The sequence below is a fragment of the Malaclemys terrapin genome, chromosome 7, assembly GCF_027887155.1.
Source record: "Malaclemys terrapin pileata isolate rMalTer1 chromosome 7, rMalTer1.hap1, whole genome shotgun sequence".
Lineage (NCBI taxonomy): Eukaryota > Metazoa > Chordata > Testudines > Emydidae > Malaclemys > Malaclemys terrapin.
In genome coordinates, this window is record NC_071511.1 from 106,147,801 (window position 1) to 106,167,493 (window position 19,693).

The 19,693-nt window shown below is 41.9% G+C and overlaps 1 protein-coding gene across 3 annotated transcripts in view; it reads left to right on the plus strand.

Annotated features, from left to right (window-relative positions):
• Positions 1–19,693, plus strand: part of ADAM12 (ADAM metallopeptidase domain 12) — a 308,978-nt gene that overhangs the window by 198,575 nt on the left and 90,710 nt on the right. For all 3 annotated transcript variants that reach the window (XR_008445733.1, XM_054035537.1, XM_054035538.1), the window contains exons 6-10: positions 3,051–3,234; positions 11,048–11,113; positions 12,066–12,137; positions 14,771–14,940; positions 16,766–16,850. Coding sequence is in view for 2 of the 3 variants with exons in the window: in XM_054035537.1 (XP_053891512.1) it covers positions 3,051–3,234; positions 11,048–11,113; positions 12,066–12,137; positions 14,771–14,940; positions 16,766–16,850 (577 nt within the window). In the remaining variant the exon portion in view is untranslated. The remainder of the gene's footprint in view (positions 1–3,050; positions 3,235–11,047; positions 11,114–12,065; positions 12,138–14,770; positions 14,941–16,765; positions 16,851–19,693) is intronic.

Consider the following 19,693-nt stretch of genomic DNA (forward strand, 5'->3'; position numbering starts at 1 on the left):
AAGTGACTTGCCAAAGGCTACCGAGGGAGTGGCAAATGAAGGATTTATTGGACCCTGGTTTTGTTCAGAGCAGTAAATTATGCCTCTCTCTCGTAAAGATCTTCTTGTGGAGGATATTACTTAGACTTTTTAATATGGTGAAAAACCCAGTCTTCATCCTCAAAATAAAGATCATTTATAGTGTTATCAATCTTCTGGGACACTTTTCACTCACTGCCCCAGGAAGCATGCAGAGATCCATCCTGCCATAACAATAAGTATAATATCTTATACTTACGGTAGGGTTACCATACGTCCGGATTTTCCCGGACATGTCCGGCTTTTGGGGGCTCAAATCCCCGTCCGGGGGGAAATCCCCAAAAGCCGGGCATGTCCGGGAAAATCGGGAGGGCTGGGTGGTGCTCGGCCGGGGCCGGCGGTGCGGGGCCGGGGGCATGGTGCCGGGCCGGGAGCCGGGGGCGCAGGGCCGGGAGCCGGGGGCGCAGGGCCGGGAGCCGGGGGCACAGGGCCGGGAGCCGGGGGCGCGGGGCCGGGCCGGGGTCCGGGCTGGGAGCCGGTCAGCCGGGCCCGCGGGGAGCCGGTCAGCCGGGCCGGCGGGGAGCCGGGCCGGCGGGGAGCCGGGGAGCCGGGCCCGCGGGGAGCCGGGCCGGCGGGGAGCCGGGGAGCCGGGGAGCCAGGCCGGCGGGGAGCCGGGGAGCCGGGCCGGCGGGGAGCCGGTCAGCCGGGCCCGCGGGGAGCCCAGGGGTGCGCCGGGCCGCCGGGGGCCGGCAGTGCTGGGCGGGCCGGGGGTGGTCGGCCGGGGCCGGCACCCCAGGGCCCGAGCCGACCCAGGCTGGAGCCGCCGGGGGCCAGCCTGGGCCGCGCCTCCTCCCCCCACACCCCCCTTACCTGCTTCAGGCTTCCCGCGACTCAAATGTTCGCGGGAAGCAGGGGAGGGGGCGGAGACTTTGGGGAGGGGGCGGGGTTGGGGGCGGGGCCGTGGGCCGTGGAGTGTCCTCCATTTGGAGGCACAGAATATGGTAACCCTAACTTACGGAGCACCTTTATCACAAGCACAGACGTATGAAAAGTATACACTTCATATGCACAAGGAAGACACACCACTGAAATGAAGCCAGCTCTGGGCTGAAAAAATGACAGCTGTTTCACAGCACACTTGGACAGTACACAGCAGGTTAGGTCAGGAATTAAAGAAGAATGTCATAGTCAGTTCCAGCTTTCACAGGAATTTTAGGCAAGCAGAATGCAATTACTTCTGCTTTAACTTTGCCAGTGTTCAGGGATTAAAACTCCTTATTTTACAGATATGGTAAAAATTAATTATGCTATGCATTTTTGTAGTGCTTTTCAGCTGAGGTTCTAATCTATTAAGCCTCACAACAGCCTTGTTAGATAGGTAAATGTTATCCCCATTTTACAGAAGGAGAAACAGCTGTGGAGAGCTGATTTGCTTTTGTTACACTGTAACCCAGTAAAACCTGATCTCCTGATGTCATGTGCTGTAACTCTTCAACAATCTCTCTCCTGCCTTTTGATACTGCCTGACAGGTTTTCCCCTACTGTAACCCTTAATTAGCGAAGGGGCCTGAGAAAGGAAGAAACTATCTCCAGTGCCCTGCCTAGCATCACCTTTCTCAATAAGAGCAGGTTCAAATAGCCAAAGCTTTGTGTTCACTGTTTCAGAGAATTCAATTGGTTTTTAATCCTCTGCTTACCATTATGTAGTCACTGCACTAAGGATTCAACTCATTGTAAAGCACTTTGCAATACCATCCAATATGAAAAATAGGTAAATGTCATACTCTCTCTTCCTACTTTAACTTCCACCTAGGAGCTGGAGTCCTGGCTTCTAAACCACCTTTATGCCTGTCTGTGCCAGTTTCATGCCAGTCTGGTCCATGGTATAAATTAGAGCAACCTTTTGATTCTGTGGTACAACCTTACATGGGCAGCTTTGAATATCAGTTCAAATGATATTATCATAGTATGAGTCTATTGTACTTTACGCTAGCCACCATTAGCCCCTGAGGGGCTGGTCCAGCAACTAGGGATTGCTGGGGCATTGGCACACTCTGGTCACATTCCCTATGCGGTGGGGAGTAAGTTGGAGGTGGTGTAAGAGCACTATGGTAGCGCTCTGATACCAGTGGGGGTTCCCCTAGGTAAAGGGAATTTGCTATACTGTTGCAGTGAATGTGGCAGGACAGTATCCAATGTAATAACCCTTTTTATGTGAGCTGTAAGAAGTGTAAAAGGAGAGTGGTTTTCTGGCCAGGGCATAGGACTGGAAGCCAGGAAATATGGGTTCTGTTCCAAGCTCTTCCACAGACTTCCTGTGGGACTTTCATCAAGTTACTTGTTTTCTGAGCCACTATCTCTCCATTACATACAGTAGCTTTCAGGTGTTTAGCAAGGGTTACTTTATTAATGTTTGTAAAACTCTTTGAGATCCTTAGGTGGCAGATAAAATTGCAGTACATATTATTCTTGGAGTTGATTGTATTAAACAGAAATCCAGTGGTTATTGCATCTGGGCTCCATTATAATTTCCTATCATACAGTATCCGATAACTCATTTTGATACTGAGGTTCATCTTTGAACTGGCAGATTTGCTGCTTGCAGCAGCATTCACTTTAAAAGTTATAATACATATTGCTGATCATAATGAATTCTGTATTTTTTCTTATAAAAGTATTTCACTACATTCTTGTTCGTTAATATTTGCCAGATACAATGCAGATGTGTTGTAACTCCTTTCCGCAGTGGTAATGCATCACGGGAAGAATGGAAAACACATCAAACAAATGTAATTGTGCTCTACAGCACAATATTTCAGAGGAGGAATATTTTCTCTCTGCCTTTACTTCTTGTAAAGTACGGTATGCCTAGACGACACATACATCACTGGTGTCTCAGACCCCAGTAGGTTTTGATGTTATAAATCAGTTTTCATATTTCATCATCATTATTAAAACCTGTAGGTTGGCTGAAAGCAAACACACATCAGCACTTAAAAGCAATGTGTCATTTTCTGATCTTTTATAAACAGGGGACTTATTTTATTTGAAAATAAAACCTACATTCTGGAGCCATTGGAAAATGCTACAAGTAAACACAAGATCTACCAAGCCGAGAACCTGAAAATAGCCTCCGGATCTTGTGGCAACCAATTCAACATCTCTGGCATCACTATTGATGACACACCACAGTCTTCTCAAGCATTCACCAGCAGGGTAAGTGGAAAGATAGTTTTATGTTTCTGGATTGTTGGTTATCTCCTTATGCTAATTTCCAGAAATTGGTGAAATATCCAGATCAAAATTAATTGCTGCACTACATGTGTATCATTTAAAGTAATGCATGGATGGTGAAATTGAGGCTCCATTGAGTGGGGCCAAGATTTCACCTTGAGGTGGGTGACCATCATGAAATCAAGTAAAATAGAGATGATTGGAAAAGACCCTGCTAAATTCTCTCTTCTTTGCTGTTGCTCCATGGTTCCATACACTACAATATCAGATGGTTAGCCCAACCTAGTTCTAAACAGCCCAGCAAATGGAGCTTCTGCCATTTCTCTTGGGATTGAGATTCCAGTGTAGAGAGATTTTCCCATTTCTAAAGTTCAACATATGACTTCTGGTATTATACCTCTCTGGATCTACCTAGACATACGGTTTCGGACAGTGGTTTTCAACCTCTTTTCATTTGCAGATGCCTAAACATTTCGAATGAAGGTGCATACCTCTTTGGAAATCTTAGATATAGTCTGCGGACCCCAGGGATCTGCAGACCACAGATTGAAAATCACTGGTTTAGGAGGCTATCACTTCTCCTGCCGTACTTAGGTCAAAATATGGCTTTTTCCAAGGAGGAACATTGGGGAAATTGTGCCTTGCCAAAGGTGCACTCTCTCTTGCTGCTGCTCCTTGTGCACAGGAGGAGCACAGTTTGTTCCTTGCATTAGGCAGAATGTTCCCTGTGGTATGCCAGCCCTGCTCCATTGACTGATGTAGAGGGAAGGGATGCAGTCACAACCCTGCCTTAAACATCCTGCTCCCTGGGGAATAGCAGGAGCAAGCAGGCCTTATGCTCCTCAGATTGTGAGTGAGCCCTGGGTAGCTTCCAGCCCTGCGCAGGGGCCACTCACAATCTGAGTCTTACTGCTTTGACAATCGATACTTGTTTAGTTCTTTTACACTTTGTCCATGAGTTAATCTCTCCGGTTTCTTAGGCTTCTATTCATCAAAGCATTTAACCACATGGTAAGTTCTCTTAAAGACAATGGAACATAAGCATGTGTTTGAAGTTAAACATGTGCTTAAGTGCTTTGCTAAATCAAGGCCTTTAATCATTTTTCTTGCTCGTATTTTAATTCCTCCCTGTTTTCATTAATGAGGTGATGCAGAATTGTAGGCAGATTACAAATTCTGGTAATATATTTTGATTCCTGTGCCACTTGCAATTCAGTCTTAAAGAAAGGAGTTGACAATGTCTAGAATAGCTGTTGGCCCACCCAAGGAGGAAAGGAGAACATTATAGTCATGTTACTTTCCTAATAATACATGTTGAAATTTAAACAAACCTTTATATTGTAATAGGAAAGTATCTTATGCACACAGAACATGTTCTCAGCATTTTATTCCAGGGATATATCATTTGTAATTGTTTTCATGTAGGAGAAAATGTACTTGACTTGCAATGCATCTAGCTAATGGAAATTGTATAAAATAAATGACTTTCAAACCAGATGGAAAAAATACTGCCACAAATTCACGTGCATCTTGGATTGGGTTTGTAGAAGGGAATGTTTGAGATGTTCAAGAGTAACATAGTAGCACAAATCTGCGCACAGTTTTTATTAAATGGGAAATATTAGTGTTTATAGTCACATTGCCTACCTAGTTCATTTAGTCTTTATGTTAAGTTCAGTGTTAAGGAAAACAGTTTAAATGGCATCAAGGGATGTTATTTATGTACTGGAACAAATTCATTTGCCTTGCAGGAACATTAAACAGTACATTACCAAATTTCTTTTTCTCTAAATACATATACATTTGCTGTAGATATGTTGCTGCGTCTTTTTCTAATGCTGTAAGTATGGGTAAGTCAGGACATAGATTGCACCACAATGCAATTAGTTTCAGAAGACAAGCTGAAAGAAGTGATAATTAAGTACTTTTTATAAATAAATATTGTATCTGAGGAACACACACAGCCTCTGGCCAAGTCACAGGAATAGATTCAATACACTAATAAGTCACCACAGGCTCATATGATTAGGCCCCTCCAGTCAACTGTTCAATTTCTAAATCTTCCCCATTCCAAGCAGTTTTACTTTGGGATGGCTTAAATTGATTGGCATGCCCAAGCATTTCTCACATGTTTACATCTATGCTATCATCTATGGTCTTAGTATTAGCTTTGGGGAAAACCAAAGCATCTTGCAAATCTGCAGTTTTCTGAACAACAGCTCAGAATAAGTTTCAGATATCTATTAAAAACTACAGTGGCAGAGAAACCCACTCTGCCACACATAGGAACATGTAGTCATTTGATTATTTCAGTAATGTAACGTTTCACCCATGCCCAGTATTTGTGGATAGAGATTTTAAAAGGAAGGGTAAATCAAGATGCTTAATCAATGCGAATCCCCAGACTTCACACAAATGGTGCACTAAGCCATAGATTTCTCCAGCCCAGCCAGTTCAGAGCATTTGCTCTGCCTGTAGTTTGATTATTATATAGATACTGTGGTTTAAATGTTATACAGAATGAATAAATATAAAATCTGCTTATAATAAAACGTGTAACACTTCAGAGTTATAGGATTATTAAGAGTACAATTGCCAGTAATTTTTCATCCTCCTCCTCTAAGTCTCTTTGTGGGACACCAAAAATTGATGAATTTAGTAACATTGATGAAGTTAGTAACATTTTGCAACCTCCAGGATGAAGCTTGTATTTCTGTGTTTTCTTTCACAATCCTTATTTCCATCCAGTTTTGCTTACCTTTCTTTTCCCTTTCCCATTATCTCCCTTCTCCCTGAGTCCGTCCAGACCTAATCTTACTCCCCTTCCCAGTTTCGCCTCAACAACCTTTCTTCTCCATCCATCACTTCCACTCACCCATTTTTTCCTGTAGTTCATGTAGTTCATGTTCCTTTGTAGCTTCCCATATTTATGTCATTCACTGATTCCCTTTTCATATCTCCCCTAGTTCACTCCTCATTCCCTCCTCACTGTTGTTTCTAAGTGGTCATAGATTCATAGGCTTTAAGGCCAGAAACGACCACTGTAATCATCTTATCTGACCTCCTGGAGCACACAAGCCATAGAACATTCCCAAAATAATTCCTAGAGCAGATCTTTTAGAAAAATATTAAATTTTAATTTTAAAATCGCCAGTGATGGAGAATTCACCATAGATCTTTGCAAATTATTCCAATGGTTAATTATCCTGACTGTTAAAAAAATATGCCTTATTTCCACTCTGAATTTGTCTAGCTTCAACTTCCAGCCATCGGATCATGTTACACCTTTCTCTGCTAGATTGAAGAGCCATTATAGACTGTAATAACTTCACACCATACCCGTCTCTTTGTTAAGCTAAATAGATTGAACGCCTTGAGACTAGCACTTTAAAGCCTATTTTCTAATGCTTTAATCTTTATCATGGCTCTTCTCTGAACCCTCTCCGATTTATCTACATCCTTCTTGAATTGTGAAAACCAGAACTGGACACAGTATTCCAGCAGTGGTTGCACTGGTGCCAAATACAGAAATAAAATAACTTCTTTCTTCCTACTCAAGATTCCTCTGTTTATGCATCCCAGGATCTCATTAGCTCTTTTGGACACAGCATCACACTGAGAGCTCATGTTCAACCGATTATCCACCAGGACCCCCAAATCTTGTTTAGAGTTCCTGCTTCCTAGCATAAAGTTCCCCTGTCACCGTGCCTCAGTGGGTCACAACTGAGAATACTAGATTCAGGACAAACTGCTGAGAAGTGGAGCAGACTCGCCCCAAACTGGTGGTTATTCTTCCTTAAGATATACCATAGCAGTAACAAAAGTAAACTTCTGTCTCACCACATTGGCTAACAAGAAGTCAGAAATGCAGTCTCTTTAGGTATCATAATCCTTGTTTCAAGACCCAGATGCTAGACTTAATGATGAGTGGTTATTTAAAACCTGTTTCATCAACGAAAGGGTTCCACTGATCCCAAGGGACTAGCCGCATACCCAGGTCAATATATAATTCAGATCTTACCCAATAATCATGCTGTTGCCAATCCTTTAGTATCTAATATCTAACGGTTTATTTATAAGAGAAAAGAAAGAAGTGAGAGTTGGTCAAAGGAAATTAAATACATATAATAAGTGCAAAGTTCTTGTAGCAGGTTTGAAGAAATGATGGAATAAACTGCTGGCTTATAATGTCTCTGGTAACATCCAAAAGCTTGGAAGGTCCTCAGTCCCTTGGTTAGAATGCTCCCGTTAGTATAGGTCCATAGTCCAGAGATCAGAACAGGAAAGAGGCAAAATGGCTCTTTCCAGGCTTTTTTATAGTTTCTCCCATGTGGAGGGAAACTCATTGTCCCAAGCAAAGCCCCCAGCACAGTTTGTGGAAAAGTACAGGCACAAGATTGAGTCCAGTGTCACATGCCCTTGCATGCTGCGATGAGTCATAGGCTACATCTACACTACGGGGGGGGGTTGATTTAAGATACGCAAATTCAGCTACGCGAATAGCGCAGCTGAATTCGACGTATCGCAGCCGACTTACCCCGCTGTAGAGACGGCGGCAAAATCGACCTCTACGGCTTCCCGTCGACGGCGCTTACTCCCACCTCCGCTGGTGGAGTAAGAGTGTCGATTCGGGGATCGATTGTCGCGTCCCGTTGGGACGCGATAAATCGATCCCCGAGAGGTCGATTTCTACCCGCCGATTCAGGCGGGTAGTGTAGACCCAGCCATAGAAGCAGTCATTACCCATATTTTGGCTAAAACGTCCACAGGAAGACCCACTGGGCAGGAATGAGCTTCTTCTGTGACCCATTGTGCTCATTAATGGGTCAGCAACTTGAATGATCCATTCACAATCTGCTGGCTAGACTGGATGTAAACTACCTGGTGGGTGTCACCCCAGGAGCAAACACATTTGAAATATTGGTACATAGTCAGTATTCATAACTTCAGATACAAAGATGATATACACATATAAATAGGATAATCATATTCAGCAAATCATAACTTTTCCATTCACATGTTACATGACATACTTTTTTGTATAAGATGTGTTGCAATTTTATAACAGTGGTAGCAACAATGATCTACATGGTCATATTTTAATCATATAATATCACACCCCCATCCTGTAAGTATGACCTACATTATTTGTTCCCAGATGTATACATTTACATTTTGCCATATTAAAATGCATATCGTTTGCTTGCACCCAGTTTACCAAGCGATCCAGATAGGTGACCTATCCTCTTCAGTATTTACCACTACCCCAATTTTTGTGTTTTCTGCAAACTTTATCAGGGATGATTTTATGTTTTCTCCTAGGTTATTAATAAAGATGTTAAATAGTGTAGGGCCAAGAACCTATTTCCCATTTACAGCTACATTTTGAGACCTATCAGTTAGCCAGTTTTTAATCCATTTAATGTGTGCTATGTTAATTTTATATCATTCTAGTTTTTTAATCAAAACGTTGCGTGGTATCAATCAAACAACTTACAGGAGTCTAAATATATTACAGCAACACTATTACCTTTATCAGCCAAACTTGTAATCTCATAAAAAAATAAGATTAATTTGACATGATTTATTTTCCATAAACCCGATTTGTATTAATTATGTTACTCTCCTTTAGTTCTTTATTAATCGAGTCCCATATCAGCTGCTTCATTATCTTGCCTGGGATCGATGTCAGGTTGATAAGGCTGTAATTACCCAGCTCATCCTGTTTACCCTTTTTAAACACTGGCACAACGTTAGCTTTTTTCCAGTCTTCTGGAACTTCCTCAGTCCTCCAAGATTTATTGAAAATCAACATTAACAATCCAGCAAGTTGTTTGGCCTGCTGTCTTAAAACGCTTAAATGCAAGTTATCTGGACTTCGTGATTTAAAAATTTCTAACTTTAGTAGCTTCTGTTTAACATCCTTCAGACATACTAATGGAATGGGAAGTGTGTTATCACAATATGATGAGACTGCATCATCTCTTTTTTCCCCAAATACAGAACAGAAACATTTAGTGAACACTTCTGTCTTTTCTGCAGTATTATTGATAATTCTACCATTTCCATCTTGTAATGGACCAATACCATTGTCAGAATTCTTTTTGTTCCTATTATATTTAACAAACTCCCTCTTATTGTCCTTAACTCTACAGGCCATAATTTCTCCTGGCCTCCCTTGACTTCTCTTATTAGTTTTCTACAATTCCTAACTTCTGATTTAAATTCTTTACTATCACCTTCTCCTTTCTACCTTTTGTTATATTTTATTTTATACAGCTGCCTTCACTTTCCATCTAAACCAGGTTGGCTTTTTAACCAGTATAGTCTTCTTGCTCAGCTGTGGGATTGTGGCTTTTTGGGGCAACTGATTTGGCTCATAAATATTTTCAGCTTTGTGAAATTGGCTCTATTAAAGCACCAAACATATATATCACTGGTCTGGACTTTATTCTGCTTGCACATTATAAATGTGATCAAGTTATGATCACATGTATCTAAGCTACTATTGATTTTTAGTTCTGTTGTCAGTTCCTCTTTATCTGTTAGGACAAGGTTTAATATAGAATTTCCCCATGCTGACTGCAACACTTTTTGAGTTAGGAAATTGTCATCTCTAAAGTTTTGAAATTCCAAGGGTGTTTTAGTGCCAGCAGCATAAGACCTCCAGCATATGTCACTCAAATTGAAGTCCCTTATGATCGCTCAGTTCTTTTTCCTTACACATTATAGATAGCTGTGTAAGAAGGCGGTCATCCTATTCCTGTGATTTGGTGGTCTATAGCAGGCACAGGGCTGGCTCCAGTGTTTCTGCCACCCCAAGCGGCCGGGGGTGGGGCGGCAGAAACACTGATCGGCGGCACTTCGGTGGCTCCACCGCGCCACTTCGTTCTTCTGCAGAATTGCCACCGAAGAGCCGGACCTTTCCGTTGGCCGCCCCAAGCACCTGCTTGCTGCGCTGGTGCCTGGAGCCGGCCCTGAGCAGGCACCAACTTGTACCCCATCTTGTGCCTTATTTGTTAGGACATTGATCCATAACCATTCAAGCTCATTTTCTTCTGAGTTATCAGTGACTTGGAAACAGGTAATGTCATTTTTAACACAGAGTGCCATTCCCGCTCCCTTTCCTCACTCAAGCCTTACTAAATAGGTTAAAACCTTGACTTTAATATTCCAGTTGTGTGAACCATCCCACCAAGTTTCAGTAATACCCACCAGATCAAATTTATGCTGATAAATGAGCAATTCCAATTCCTCTTGTTTGTTACCCAGGCTCTTAGAATTGGTGTACAGACAATTCAAGAATTTCTTCTCCTTATGTCGTTTGGTCCCTTGACTAATTTTGTTCTCAACATCTCGATTTTGTGCTAAATGGTCAGTTGACCATTATGTGAAATATTACAAGCTGTTACCATAGTGCTTCTCTGAAAGTATTGCAAGAAACAACTGAGGTCTTTCCACCAAAAAAGATTTTCATCGTGCAAGGGGCACCTGACCATTTCAAATAGAGCAAGGTGCAAGGTTACAAATTACAGAAAGGCCATTTGCCTACCTGTACTGCCCAGCTTTCTTGATGATTGGATGAGTGCCATGTAAACATCCTCTCCTCTGATTGAAGAGGGAGAGGGTTATGTAAGGAGGAGAAAAGAGACCAAGAATTGAGTGGCGTGAAGCTTGAGAAGGAAATTTTTACTCTCTTTGACAATGTCTTTGCTGGGGTGAGCGAGAGCTGATACTCAGGTCTTCAGGGTTATTTGATGCAAAAACAGATTTCTATTTATATTTGTTTTGGCAGCACAAGAGGGAGACTCTGAAGATAACAAAATATGTGGAGCTTGTTATTGTTGCAGATAATCGAGAGGTAAGAAAGTTTTAAAGAGAAGATGCAGTTAGTAGAGGGAGTATTGGAGGGAAGGTCATTGTTTAGTTCAGTTTTCATGGTGCTGCAAACAATTGTGCTTAAGAGAACAATACTGTGCATTGCTAAAACAACATTTGTCATCTAAATAGGGCTACAGTAACAGAAAGGACTGTTTAAAAACAGTGTAAGGGTGACAAGTATTTGTTCCAAGGCCAAAATGTTCCTTGCAACACTTTGGAAGGAATTTAGTGCTCACAAACATCTGGGACCTCTTTCAGTAATTTAAATGGATGCCTGTAAGTATTCACTGGCCATGACCCAGTGAGGTGGTTGAGCCCCCAATGCACTATTTAACTCTGACCTCTGGAGACCATCACTGTCTAGAGTAAACAGCATAATTCAGTGTTGTTGGTTCTTGTAGTTTGGCAATTATGCTGAATTAAGCAAGACTGTATGCAGAGTTTGCAAAGTGGGTTTCAAAACAAGTAAAAGAGACAGATTGTCAAAAATATCTCAACGGGCTGGAGTGAAACCAAAGATGTGAAATCTTGGTACGAACTATTTTCCAATTTACATTTTTTCTTTCAAAATGTGACAGACTCCACTTCTTGAACACTGCTGGTTAAACAGCAAACATCACTTTCTCGCAATAGCAGAGACCGTTAAAAGAAGAACCTTTCCATTTGTGCAATAAAAACAATCCTCGGGAGATTCTGCATAGGAGTGTAAGGGATTTTAGAATCTTTTCTGAAAACAAAATCCCTTCATCCAATTTGTGCCAAATTTTGTGCCATTTTGAGCCAAATCCTAGTCCCGCGGAAGTCAATGGGTCTTTGGCCTTTTATGCATTTAAACCCCAAATGTTAATGTCAGTCTGCCAGTGGTAGGTGATTTTTGCAGGCAATTGTGACGATACTATTGCTGATTATGCATTACTCTTTTACATTCTAAGTTTCAGAGACAGGGAAAGGATGTGGAAAAAGTTAAGCAGAGGCTGATAGAAATTGCAAACTATGTCGATAAGGTAAGAGATAAAAAATATTTCATTTTCTCATATTTCCAAGGGGTATTGCTGTGAAATCTATGCCATCTAGGCTTATTGGGAAGGAAAAGCCTTCTGAAATTCAAAGATTGTTACACACCATTCCTGCAAAGACAAGAAAATGGCTTCTCAGTGAGAATGTGTCAGCCAGTAAGAATGGCAAGACCTAGATTTCCAGCACCGGAGCATTTTTACTAGGACAACCATGAAACAGTATGGGGGTGCTGTGCATGTGGCAATGGGATGACTAAGGTTCTGTTAATGCAATTTTTAAGGCAAACATTAACCTAGACCTGACACATTTCTTTCTAAGTGCAAGAGAAGAACCACAGACTTAACTTAGACAAAGATACTTTGTTTAGGTAATGACCAACTTGGGCATTCCAGTGGCTAGGATGAAAGTTTGTTGCATTCTGAGGCCTTGTCTATACTAGAACATTTTTGTGTTGCCAGCACCATTGCAACCTCTCTGCATGCCTGTTACACACTACATGTCCATAAACAGAAGTGCCTGCAACATTATGCAAAAACTCACTCCACTACTGTGACTGTCCTTGCTCTGAGCAAAGCTGTGCACTATATGGTCCTCCAGTGTGTCACTTTGTACTGTTGCAATGCTAGTGTAGTCAGCAAATACTACTTCAGAGGTTGCATTGGTGCAATTAGTCATCCTAGCATAATTCCATAATGCTTTTGCTCATCCTTTGTCACCTCTCAATCCACCCACCAGCCAGCTCCGTACAGGTCTGAAAGTACCCATTGCAGTACTTGGCTGTTGTTGACTATCTACGCAAGGGCAGGTCTACAAGCAGCCATGGCTTCTCTGTTTCTGTTGCTCTCATGTGTTGACTTCTCAAATGTGGTGTTCACCCCATACCCCAATTTGCAGAAAAATATCTCTAGCCAAACAGCAGCGGCAGCAAAAGTATGAACTACCCCACCATGTCCTGTTCAACTCAGTAAGTTGTGAACTCAGTACCCTAAATATCTCAAAGCCTAGCTGGAACCAACATACTTTTTGAGGAACGATTCCTTCCTTGTAATGCTTATGGGACACTGCACCAATATGCAGCCTCCTACACAGGGCTTGTGGTAGAACCACAATTTAGGCTTTACATTTTATTAGGCTGGCCTGAAAATGTGGGTAATTGTTGGACAAATTGTGGAAAAAGGTAGGTTTTGAAAAGAGATTTGAAGAAGGAGAGGGTGGTTGGTTGCAGAAGTAGGGAGCATACTCCAGACCTAAGGGCTAGCAAGGGAGAAAGCTATAAGGTATTGTGGAAGTAAGTTAGAAAGAAGCAAGAAGGGAAGCAAAATTAGCAGCACACAGATCCCCAGTTGTGCGAATGGCAGGAAACAAGAGCTGAGAGGTGGGCAAGGGCAGAGCCATGTGGTAGTTTGAAGGTGAGGCTGAGGAGTGAGATGTAGAGCTAGACTTCTTGTATTTAATGTGGTTTCTTTTAAATATACTATATACACCAGGATTCTTCAGGATGAAAGGAATTGTTCAGTGTTGTTAATCAGAGCTTCTTGAACACAAACCAGCCACCAGGTAAAATGGGATTAAAGCTTACAGTACTGTGCCATATGTTCAGAAAACCTAGGAGAGTCCAGTAATGGAATTGTGACGGACAGAGTCTGATTTAACTGAGAACTTATCAACTGGTATCGCAAAACTCTTACTCAAGGTCAGGCAATTCTAGATTTAAAAACAAGCTGCTGGACAGAGCTCAGCTTGTTCTGTAACTGTGTTGCTGACTTATTAAAGGAAGGAGGGAGTTTATTTGCTACCTATTTGAAACTAATTTTGCATGTTATATTCATTTTGGCTTCAGTTTATGCTCTCAGTGAATTGCACTGCTACCCAAATGACTGCAAAACATACAAATCAGACAAAGATGCTGTATATGCCTGGTTTTGTTTGGACTGTAAGACATAACCCTGCTAGAATGGTCCCTGGCCTAGTAGGTATTCTCCATACTAGACTTATTTTCCTAAAATTTCCTGCCATTGCTGGCACTAGTGCAAGTTTATCAATGGTGGGGTCTCTATTATAGATAAGGTAGCCATTGATATTAGAACCACTTTGTCATCTAGACCTGCTATGAGCAGGATTAGATGACTCTGGCAACTGGCATTTTAGTTACAAGTCTATACTAGCACTCCCACCAGTTGTGTTGCATTGGTGGTAGCAACAAAGGGAAATGTTTGGAGTCACTTGGACTTGCAATGAATTTGTTTGGAAATTAATTGGATATGGAAGCCTGTTGCACCTTGGAGGAATGTACCAACCTCGGCCAGGACATGGAGATTCTACCACGAGGCCTGCTGAGAGTTTTAATGTTTTTCCTGAATGTTTCCTGGATAGTTAGCCATGGTCAGATCTCTTTCTCTGGGTCATGGCAATGTTTTGTCTGATGCCAGTGATTTCAGGTGTTTGTTTATGTGGATACACATTGTACTCTCCTCTTCCACCCTAAGAGGAAAGGTTTTTTCCTGGGACCAAATAGATTTCTGAGAGGATTGTGTGAACATTATGATTTTGTTAACATGCACTGATTTAACACATTCCTCTAAAATAGGATGTAGAAAGATTCATTTGTTTGCCTCGCTAGTTCTACAGGCCATTAAATATTCGAGTAGCCCTGGTTGGAGTGGAGGTGTGGAATGACATGGATAAGTGCTCTATAACACAAGACCCCTTCACCAGCCTCCATGAGTTTCTGGATTGGAGAAAGCTGAAACTACTACCTCGTAAACCCCATGACAATGCACAACTAGTGAGGTATAGCCAGCGATGTATTTAATATTTGCATGACTATTGGCTGGGGTTTCCAGGAACTGAGAATCATCATACAAAGTTCTGTTACTTTTTTTTTTGTTAAAATATTTGGGTGATTGTGTTTTTGAAAGCAAAAAGCAGCCCTCCATCCTTCACAAGCTCACAATTTCTTCCCAGGACCCTGCATTAGTGTGGGAAGATGCTGTGTCAGCTTCCTCACACACTTCTGCAAAAAACTATTACTCATGGGCCTCCTCTGAGCAGCATCTGTGTAGAATTGTGCCTAGAGCACAGTCACACAAACACTTACGCACATGCCTAACATTAAGTGTGTGAGTAATCTCACTGAAGTTAATTGGACCACTCACATGCTTACAATTAAGCATGTGTGTAACTGTTCGCAGGACTTTTGCCTAGTTTTATCAGTTTTAACAGACCAGGGCCTTGATCCAAAGTCTGTTGAACTCAATTAAAGACTCCCCTTATTTATTATTAATTATTATTATTTATTATTGTAGCACCAAGAAGCCCTAGTCATGGATCAGGACCCTACTGTGCCAGGCACTGTACAAACACAGAACAAAAAGACATTCCTTGCCCCCACAGACCTAGATTGAGATCACCAAGTTCATTTTTACAGTAGAACCTTGATTTTACAAACACCAGTCTTGTGAATGACCAGTTATACTAACCATTTTTGCAGATGGAAAAAAATATCACATAACAAAAGTGTTGTCTACAAAGAACAAGTGAATATCCCTTCACATTCCATTCCTTCAGTGCATTGGAAGTTGCTTTGCAAGAGGTCTGAAAGACATAAGAAAGTGATGCAGTCCACTATTCTGCAACTTATGCATTCCTATTGTAATTTTGAAATGTTCAATTTTATGAACTTTTCAATTTTTAGAACTCCTCAGTTCATAATGTAAGGGTTCTACTGTATTTGTGACTTAAATATAATGAGAAGCCTGTCATTGTATAACTTGACAAAGTGGATGAGGTAATATCCTGGGACATACATGGCTACAACAACACTGCAAAAATTATATGGCTTAGACTGATTTATTTTCTACAAACAAGTGTTCAAAGGTATAATGACAAAATCTTCCATTGGCCATAATGACAATCAGATCAAGAAAGTATATTTTATACAGAGAATATTTATACTTGACCAGAGCTAGTATATGTTTTCTCTTAATTATTTTAATTTAGTAGACAACAATAAGTTGAAAGATCAAACATTCACAGTTGAATGACTCTTAGCAATTAAAGCAAAAATATATTGAGGCATTCAGTATTTTACTTGAAGTATAGGAGGATGTCTTCCAAATTGTTGCAATATCATTAATTGCTCTGTAAATACAAAAATCTTTTGGTTGGATTAATGAATTTTAGGGTACACCTTATAGCTAATAAATTATAAATTTGCACTGTGTTTATTGACACTTGCGTGAACTGCAAGCATGTCTATGTATGTGCATTTCCCAAGTTAAATTGTAATGGCAGTTTTCAATTGTTGGCATGGTTCTAATATATTGTATTCCCAAAAAAAAAAAAAAAGTCCTACTACATCAGAAACTCCAGAGGATGCTCAAATGCATCTTTCATATAGCAGGGATTCTGTCATTGTCAGTTCCACAGATTTGCATGACTAATTTCTGATCCTCATTGTTTTCAACTTTCAATGTCTGGAGCTGGCATTTTGAAAATGGGATCGTTGCCTGAGACTGGCAGGAAAAAGAAGTTATAAAATATTAGGATCCTCTCATTTTGCATTAAATGGTGATTCTGTGGTTTGTCTTCTTCCCCTCCTCCTCCCACCCTTCAGTGGGGTGTACTTCCAAGGGACTACCATCGGCATGGCACCTATAATGAGCATGTGCACTGCAGAGCAGTCTGGAGGAGTTGTTATGGTAAGTATCGGGAGCACAAAAGTTGAATTTGGTCCATCTTGTGCGAAAAGTTTCCATGAGTTATATAATACTGTATCTTGTCATGGAAAGTCTGCTTTTTAGTACTGTTTTCAATCTAAACTCTTGTTTTGTCTACATCTACATACAGTGTATGTATATTTGTTTTAAGTATCATATCTCATAGTGAATGAAATAATACCTTGTATTAAAATATGGTTTAGCCTCTTTATAGAAATCCTTGAAATCAATGGGAGCATTCACTGGGTTATGAGCGTTTGCAGGATTAGGATAGAAATGAACAAGTTTGCTGTGCATATATGGCTATGTGCAATGAAAGCCTCTCATAAATCTTTGATAAGAAATAATAGTTTAAAATACTGCATTTACTATGCACCAAGGATATACATTTACAAAGCCTCCAGTGTAATAGTTTATTTTTCATGTTTCTAGTAAAGTGGTTTTACTATAATTGTCAGACTTCAAGCACAATCTACACTAGCAACAGTGGCAACATTCATGTTAACTACATTTCTCTCACAAAGGGTTTTACTGTTGCTTTTGTTGTCAGCTTCCAGACATGTGACTAATACACATAATTCATGAGTTAGAACATTTTGGCCTTTATCAGAACTTGTCACCGGTGATAAATGCAACATAATTACATGTCCAAATAAAGAAAAGATGCACCGAAACCAATACAAACATTGAAATGCTGACTTAAGCTAGCTACTCAGTTCATAAGATCCCCTGTTGTGTTGATTTATTTAAGGATCTTAAAATAAAATATTGTTTTATATACTGCACTTGGCATATACAGTAGGTTCTGGACTGGCATGCAGAACTATTGTTGATTTCACTGAAAGTTACATGCATTGAAAGACCTCAGAATATTGTATAGTGGGAGCTGTTAACCTGGAGGACCATCCTCAGTTGAATTCCTTGATTTCTTCCTTTTAAACTATCTCCTACCCAGTATTCCCATGCTGTGTTACATTGTATTTTAATGCAAAGTTTTACCTTGTTCACTACGAAAGTTCACTCTATTAACAAAAAATAAATTCCTTTATTCAACTAGTCAAATTACAAAAATGAATGTCTCTTTAAAATGTTTGTGGGGTTATGGGTATTAGGCTGATAAATAATACTTCATGATTTTCTAGAATTAAACAAAGAGTGCTCTAGAAACCATGGGCCAGGTTGTGAAGCTTTATTCACATTGAGTAGTACCCTACTTCTTAAGGAGTCCCACTGAAATAAATGAAAGCACTTGAAGTCCTACTTAATGTAATTTTTGCACAATCTTGGCCCTAAGTGCTTTTCTAATTTTTTAGCTAAATATTCCTGAAAAGCAGACAGTTGGCCCAAAACAAAACAAAAACCCACAACCAAACCAAATCACAAGCACTGAAATTTAACTCCTGTATAAAAATGAAATACACAAAAAACAAAACTTCAGAAAGAAGGATGTGTAGGTGAATTAATCAGTGGTTTCTAACCCTAGAGTCTACAGCGCCCAAACTCTCCAACACATGGCATATATTCATGTACATGCTCTTTGTAATGCTACACGCCCTTCTCCAAAAGAGCTCCCACCGCTCTGGAAGTACATTTCTAAGTACAGAGGTGGTGGAAGTCACTATATACCAAATAATCTGTGAATATTAAAAGGGGGAAGGATCATAGAATCATAGGACTGGAAGGGACCTCGAGAGATCATTTAATCCAGTCCCCTGCACTCATGGCAGGACTAAGTATTATCTAGACCAGGGGTCGGCAACCTACGGCACGCGTGCCAAAGGTGGCACGCAAGCCAATTTTTAATGGCACGTTGCTGCCAACTGAGGTCCCGGCCACCGGCCCCACTCAGCCCGCTGCCGGCCTGGGTGAAAAAAAACCCAGGCTGGCAGTGGGCTGAGTGGGGCCAGTGGCCGGGACCCCAGAACAGTGGCAGGCTGAGCGGCTCAGCCCGCTGCCGGTCTGGGGTCCCAGTTGCCGGCCCCACTCAGCCCGCTGCTCTCCAACAGGGAGTTCCTCCAGGAAGGGCAGGCAGTTGCCAGCCAGAGATTCTTCTCCGCGGGTTAGCGGAAAGGCACCTCGGTGATCCTGGATGTGAGTTCCGAAGCCCCTGCCCACAGGGCTCAGGGAGCACTGCGGGGACTGGGCTCTGGGAAGTAGCTGCGTTAGGGCTCCCAGATGCTGCATGAGTGGCTTGTGCAACTCTCTCCTGGCCCCTGGACTTTAAAGGGGGAGCCTGGACTGGTGCAAGGTGCCGCGAGTCACAACTGGCCCCCCTCTTTGCAGGGCCCCACTGCCGCCTCATGCTCCCACTCTCCTCTTCCCTTCTCTGGCAGTGCATCAGCCCAGGACGGGGCCATGCCCCTGGCACCCCTGAGCCAGCCGAGCAGCGGTGGGGTTTGAGGGGTTTTGCAGCCTCTGGAAAGAGCAGCTGGAGACAGGGAGGATCTTGCTGTGTCTGTGCATCCTAACACCGCGGCACTTCAGCTCGGGCAAGAGTGGCCCCCGGTCTGGGCAGCTTTCAGCCCCCAGGAGAGTTCAGGTTTAAAATGCACAAACTGCGGCGTGATCTGGGTAGGTCTTGCATCGCAGGGGATCTGCATCTCAAAGGGGAAGGCAGCGGGGAGCGCAGTGGTCCCTAGAAGCAGCCCTATGAGTTTTTTGGGGAGCAGGGACCCAGGTCTTAAGGGCCGCTTCTGAGAGCTCCAGTCCCCGCTGTGTCCGTTTCATGTCAGGAATTACAGCTGAGCAGCTTCTCTGAGCCATTGGCATCACCGAAAGGGAGAAGCTGAAACTCCCCTGGGCACGGTGTCAAATAAGAGTATTCG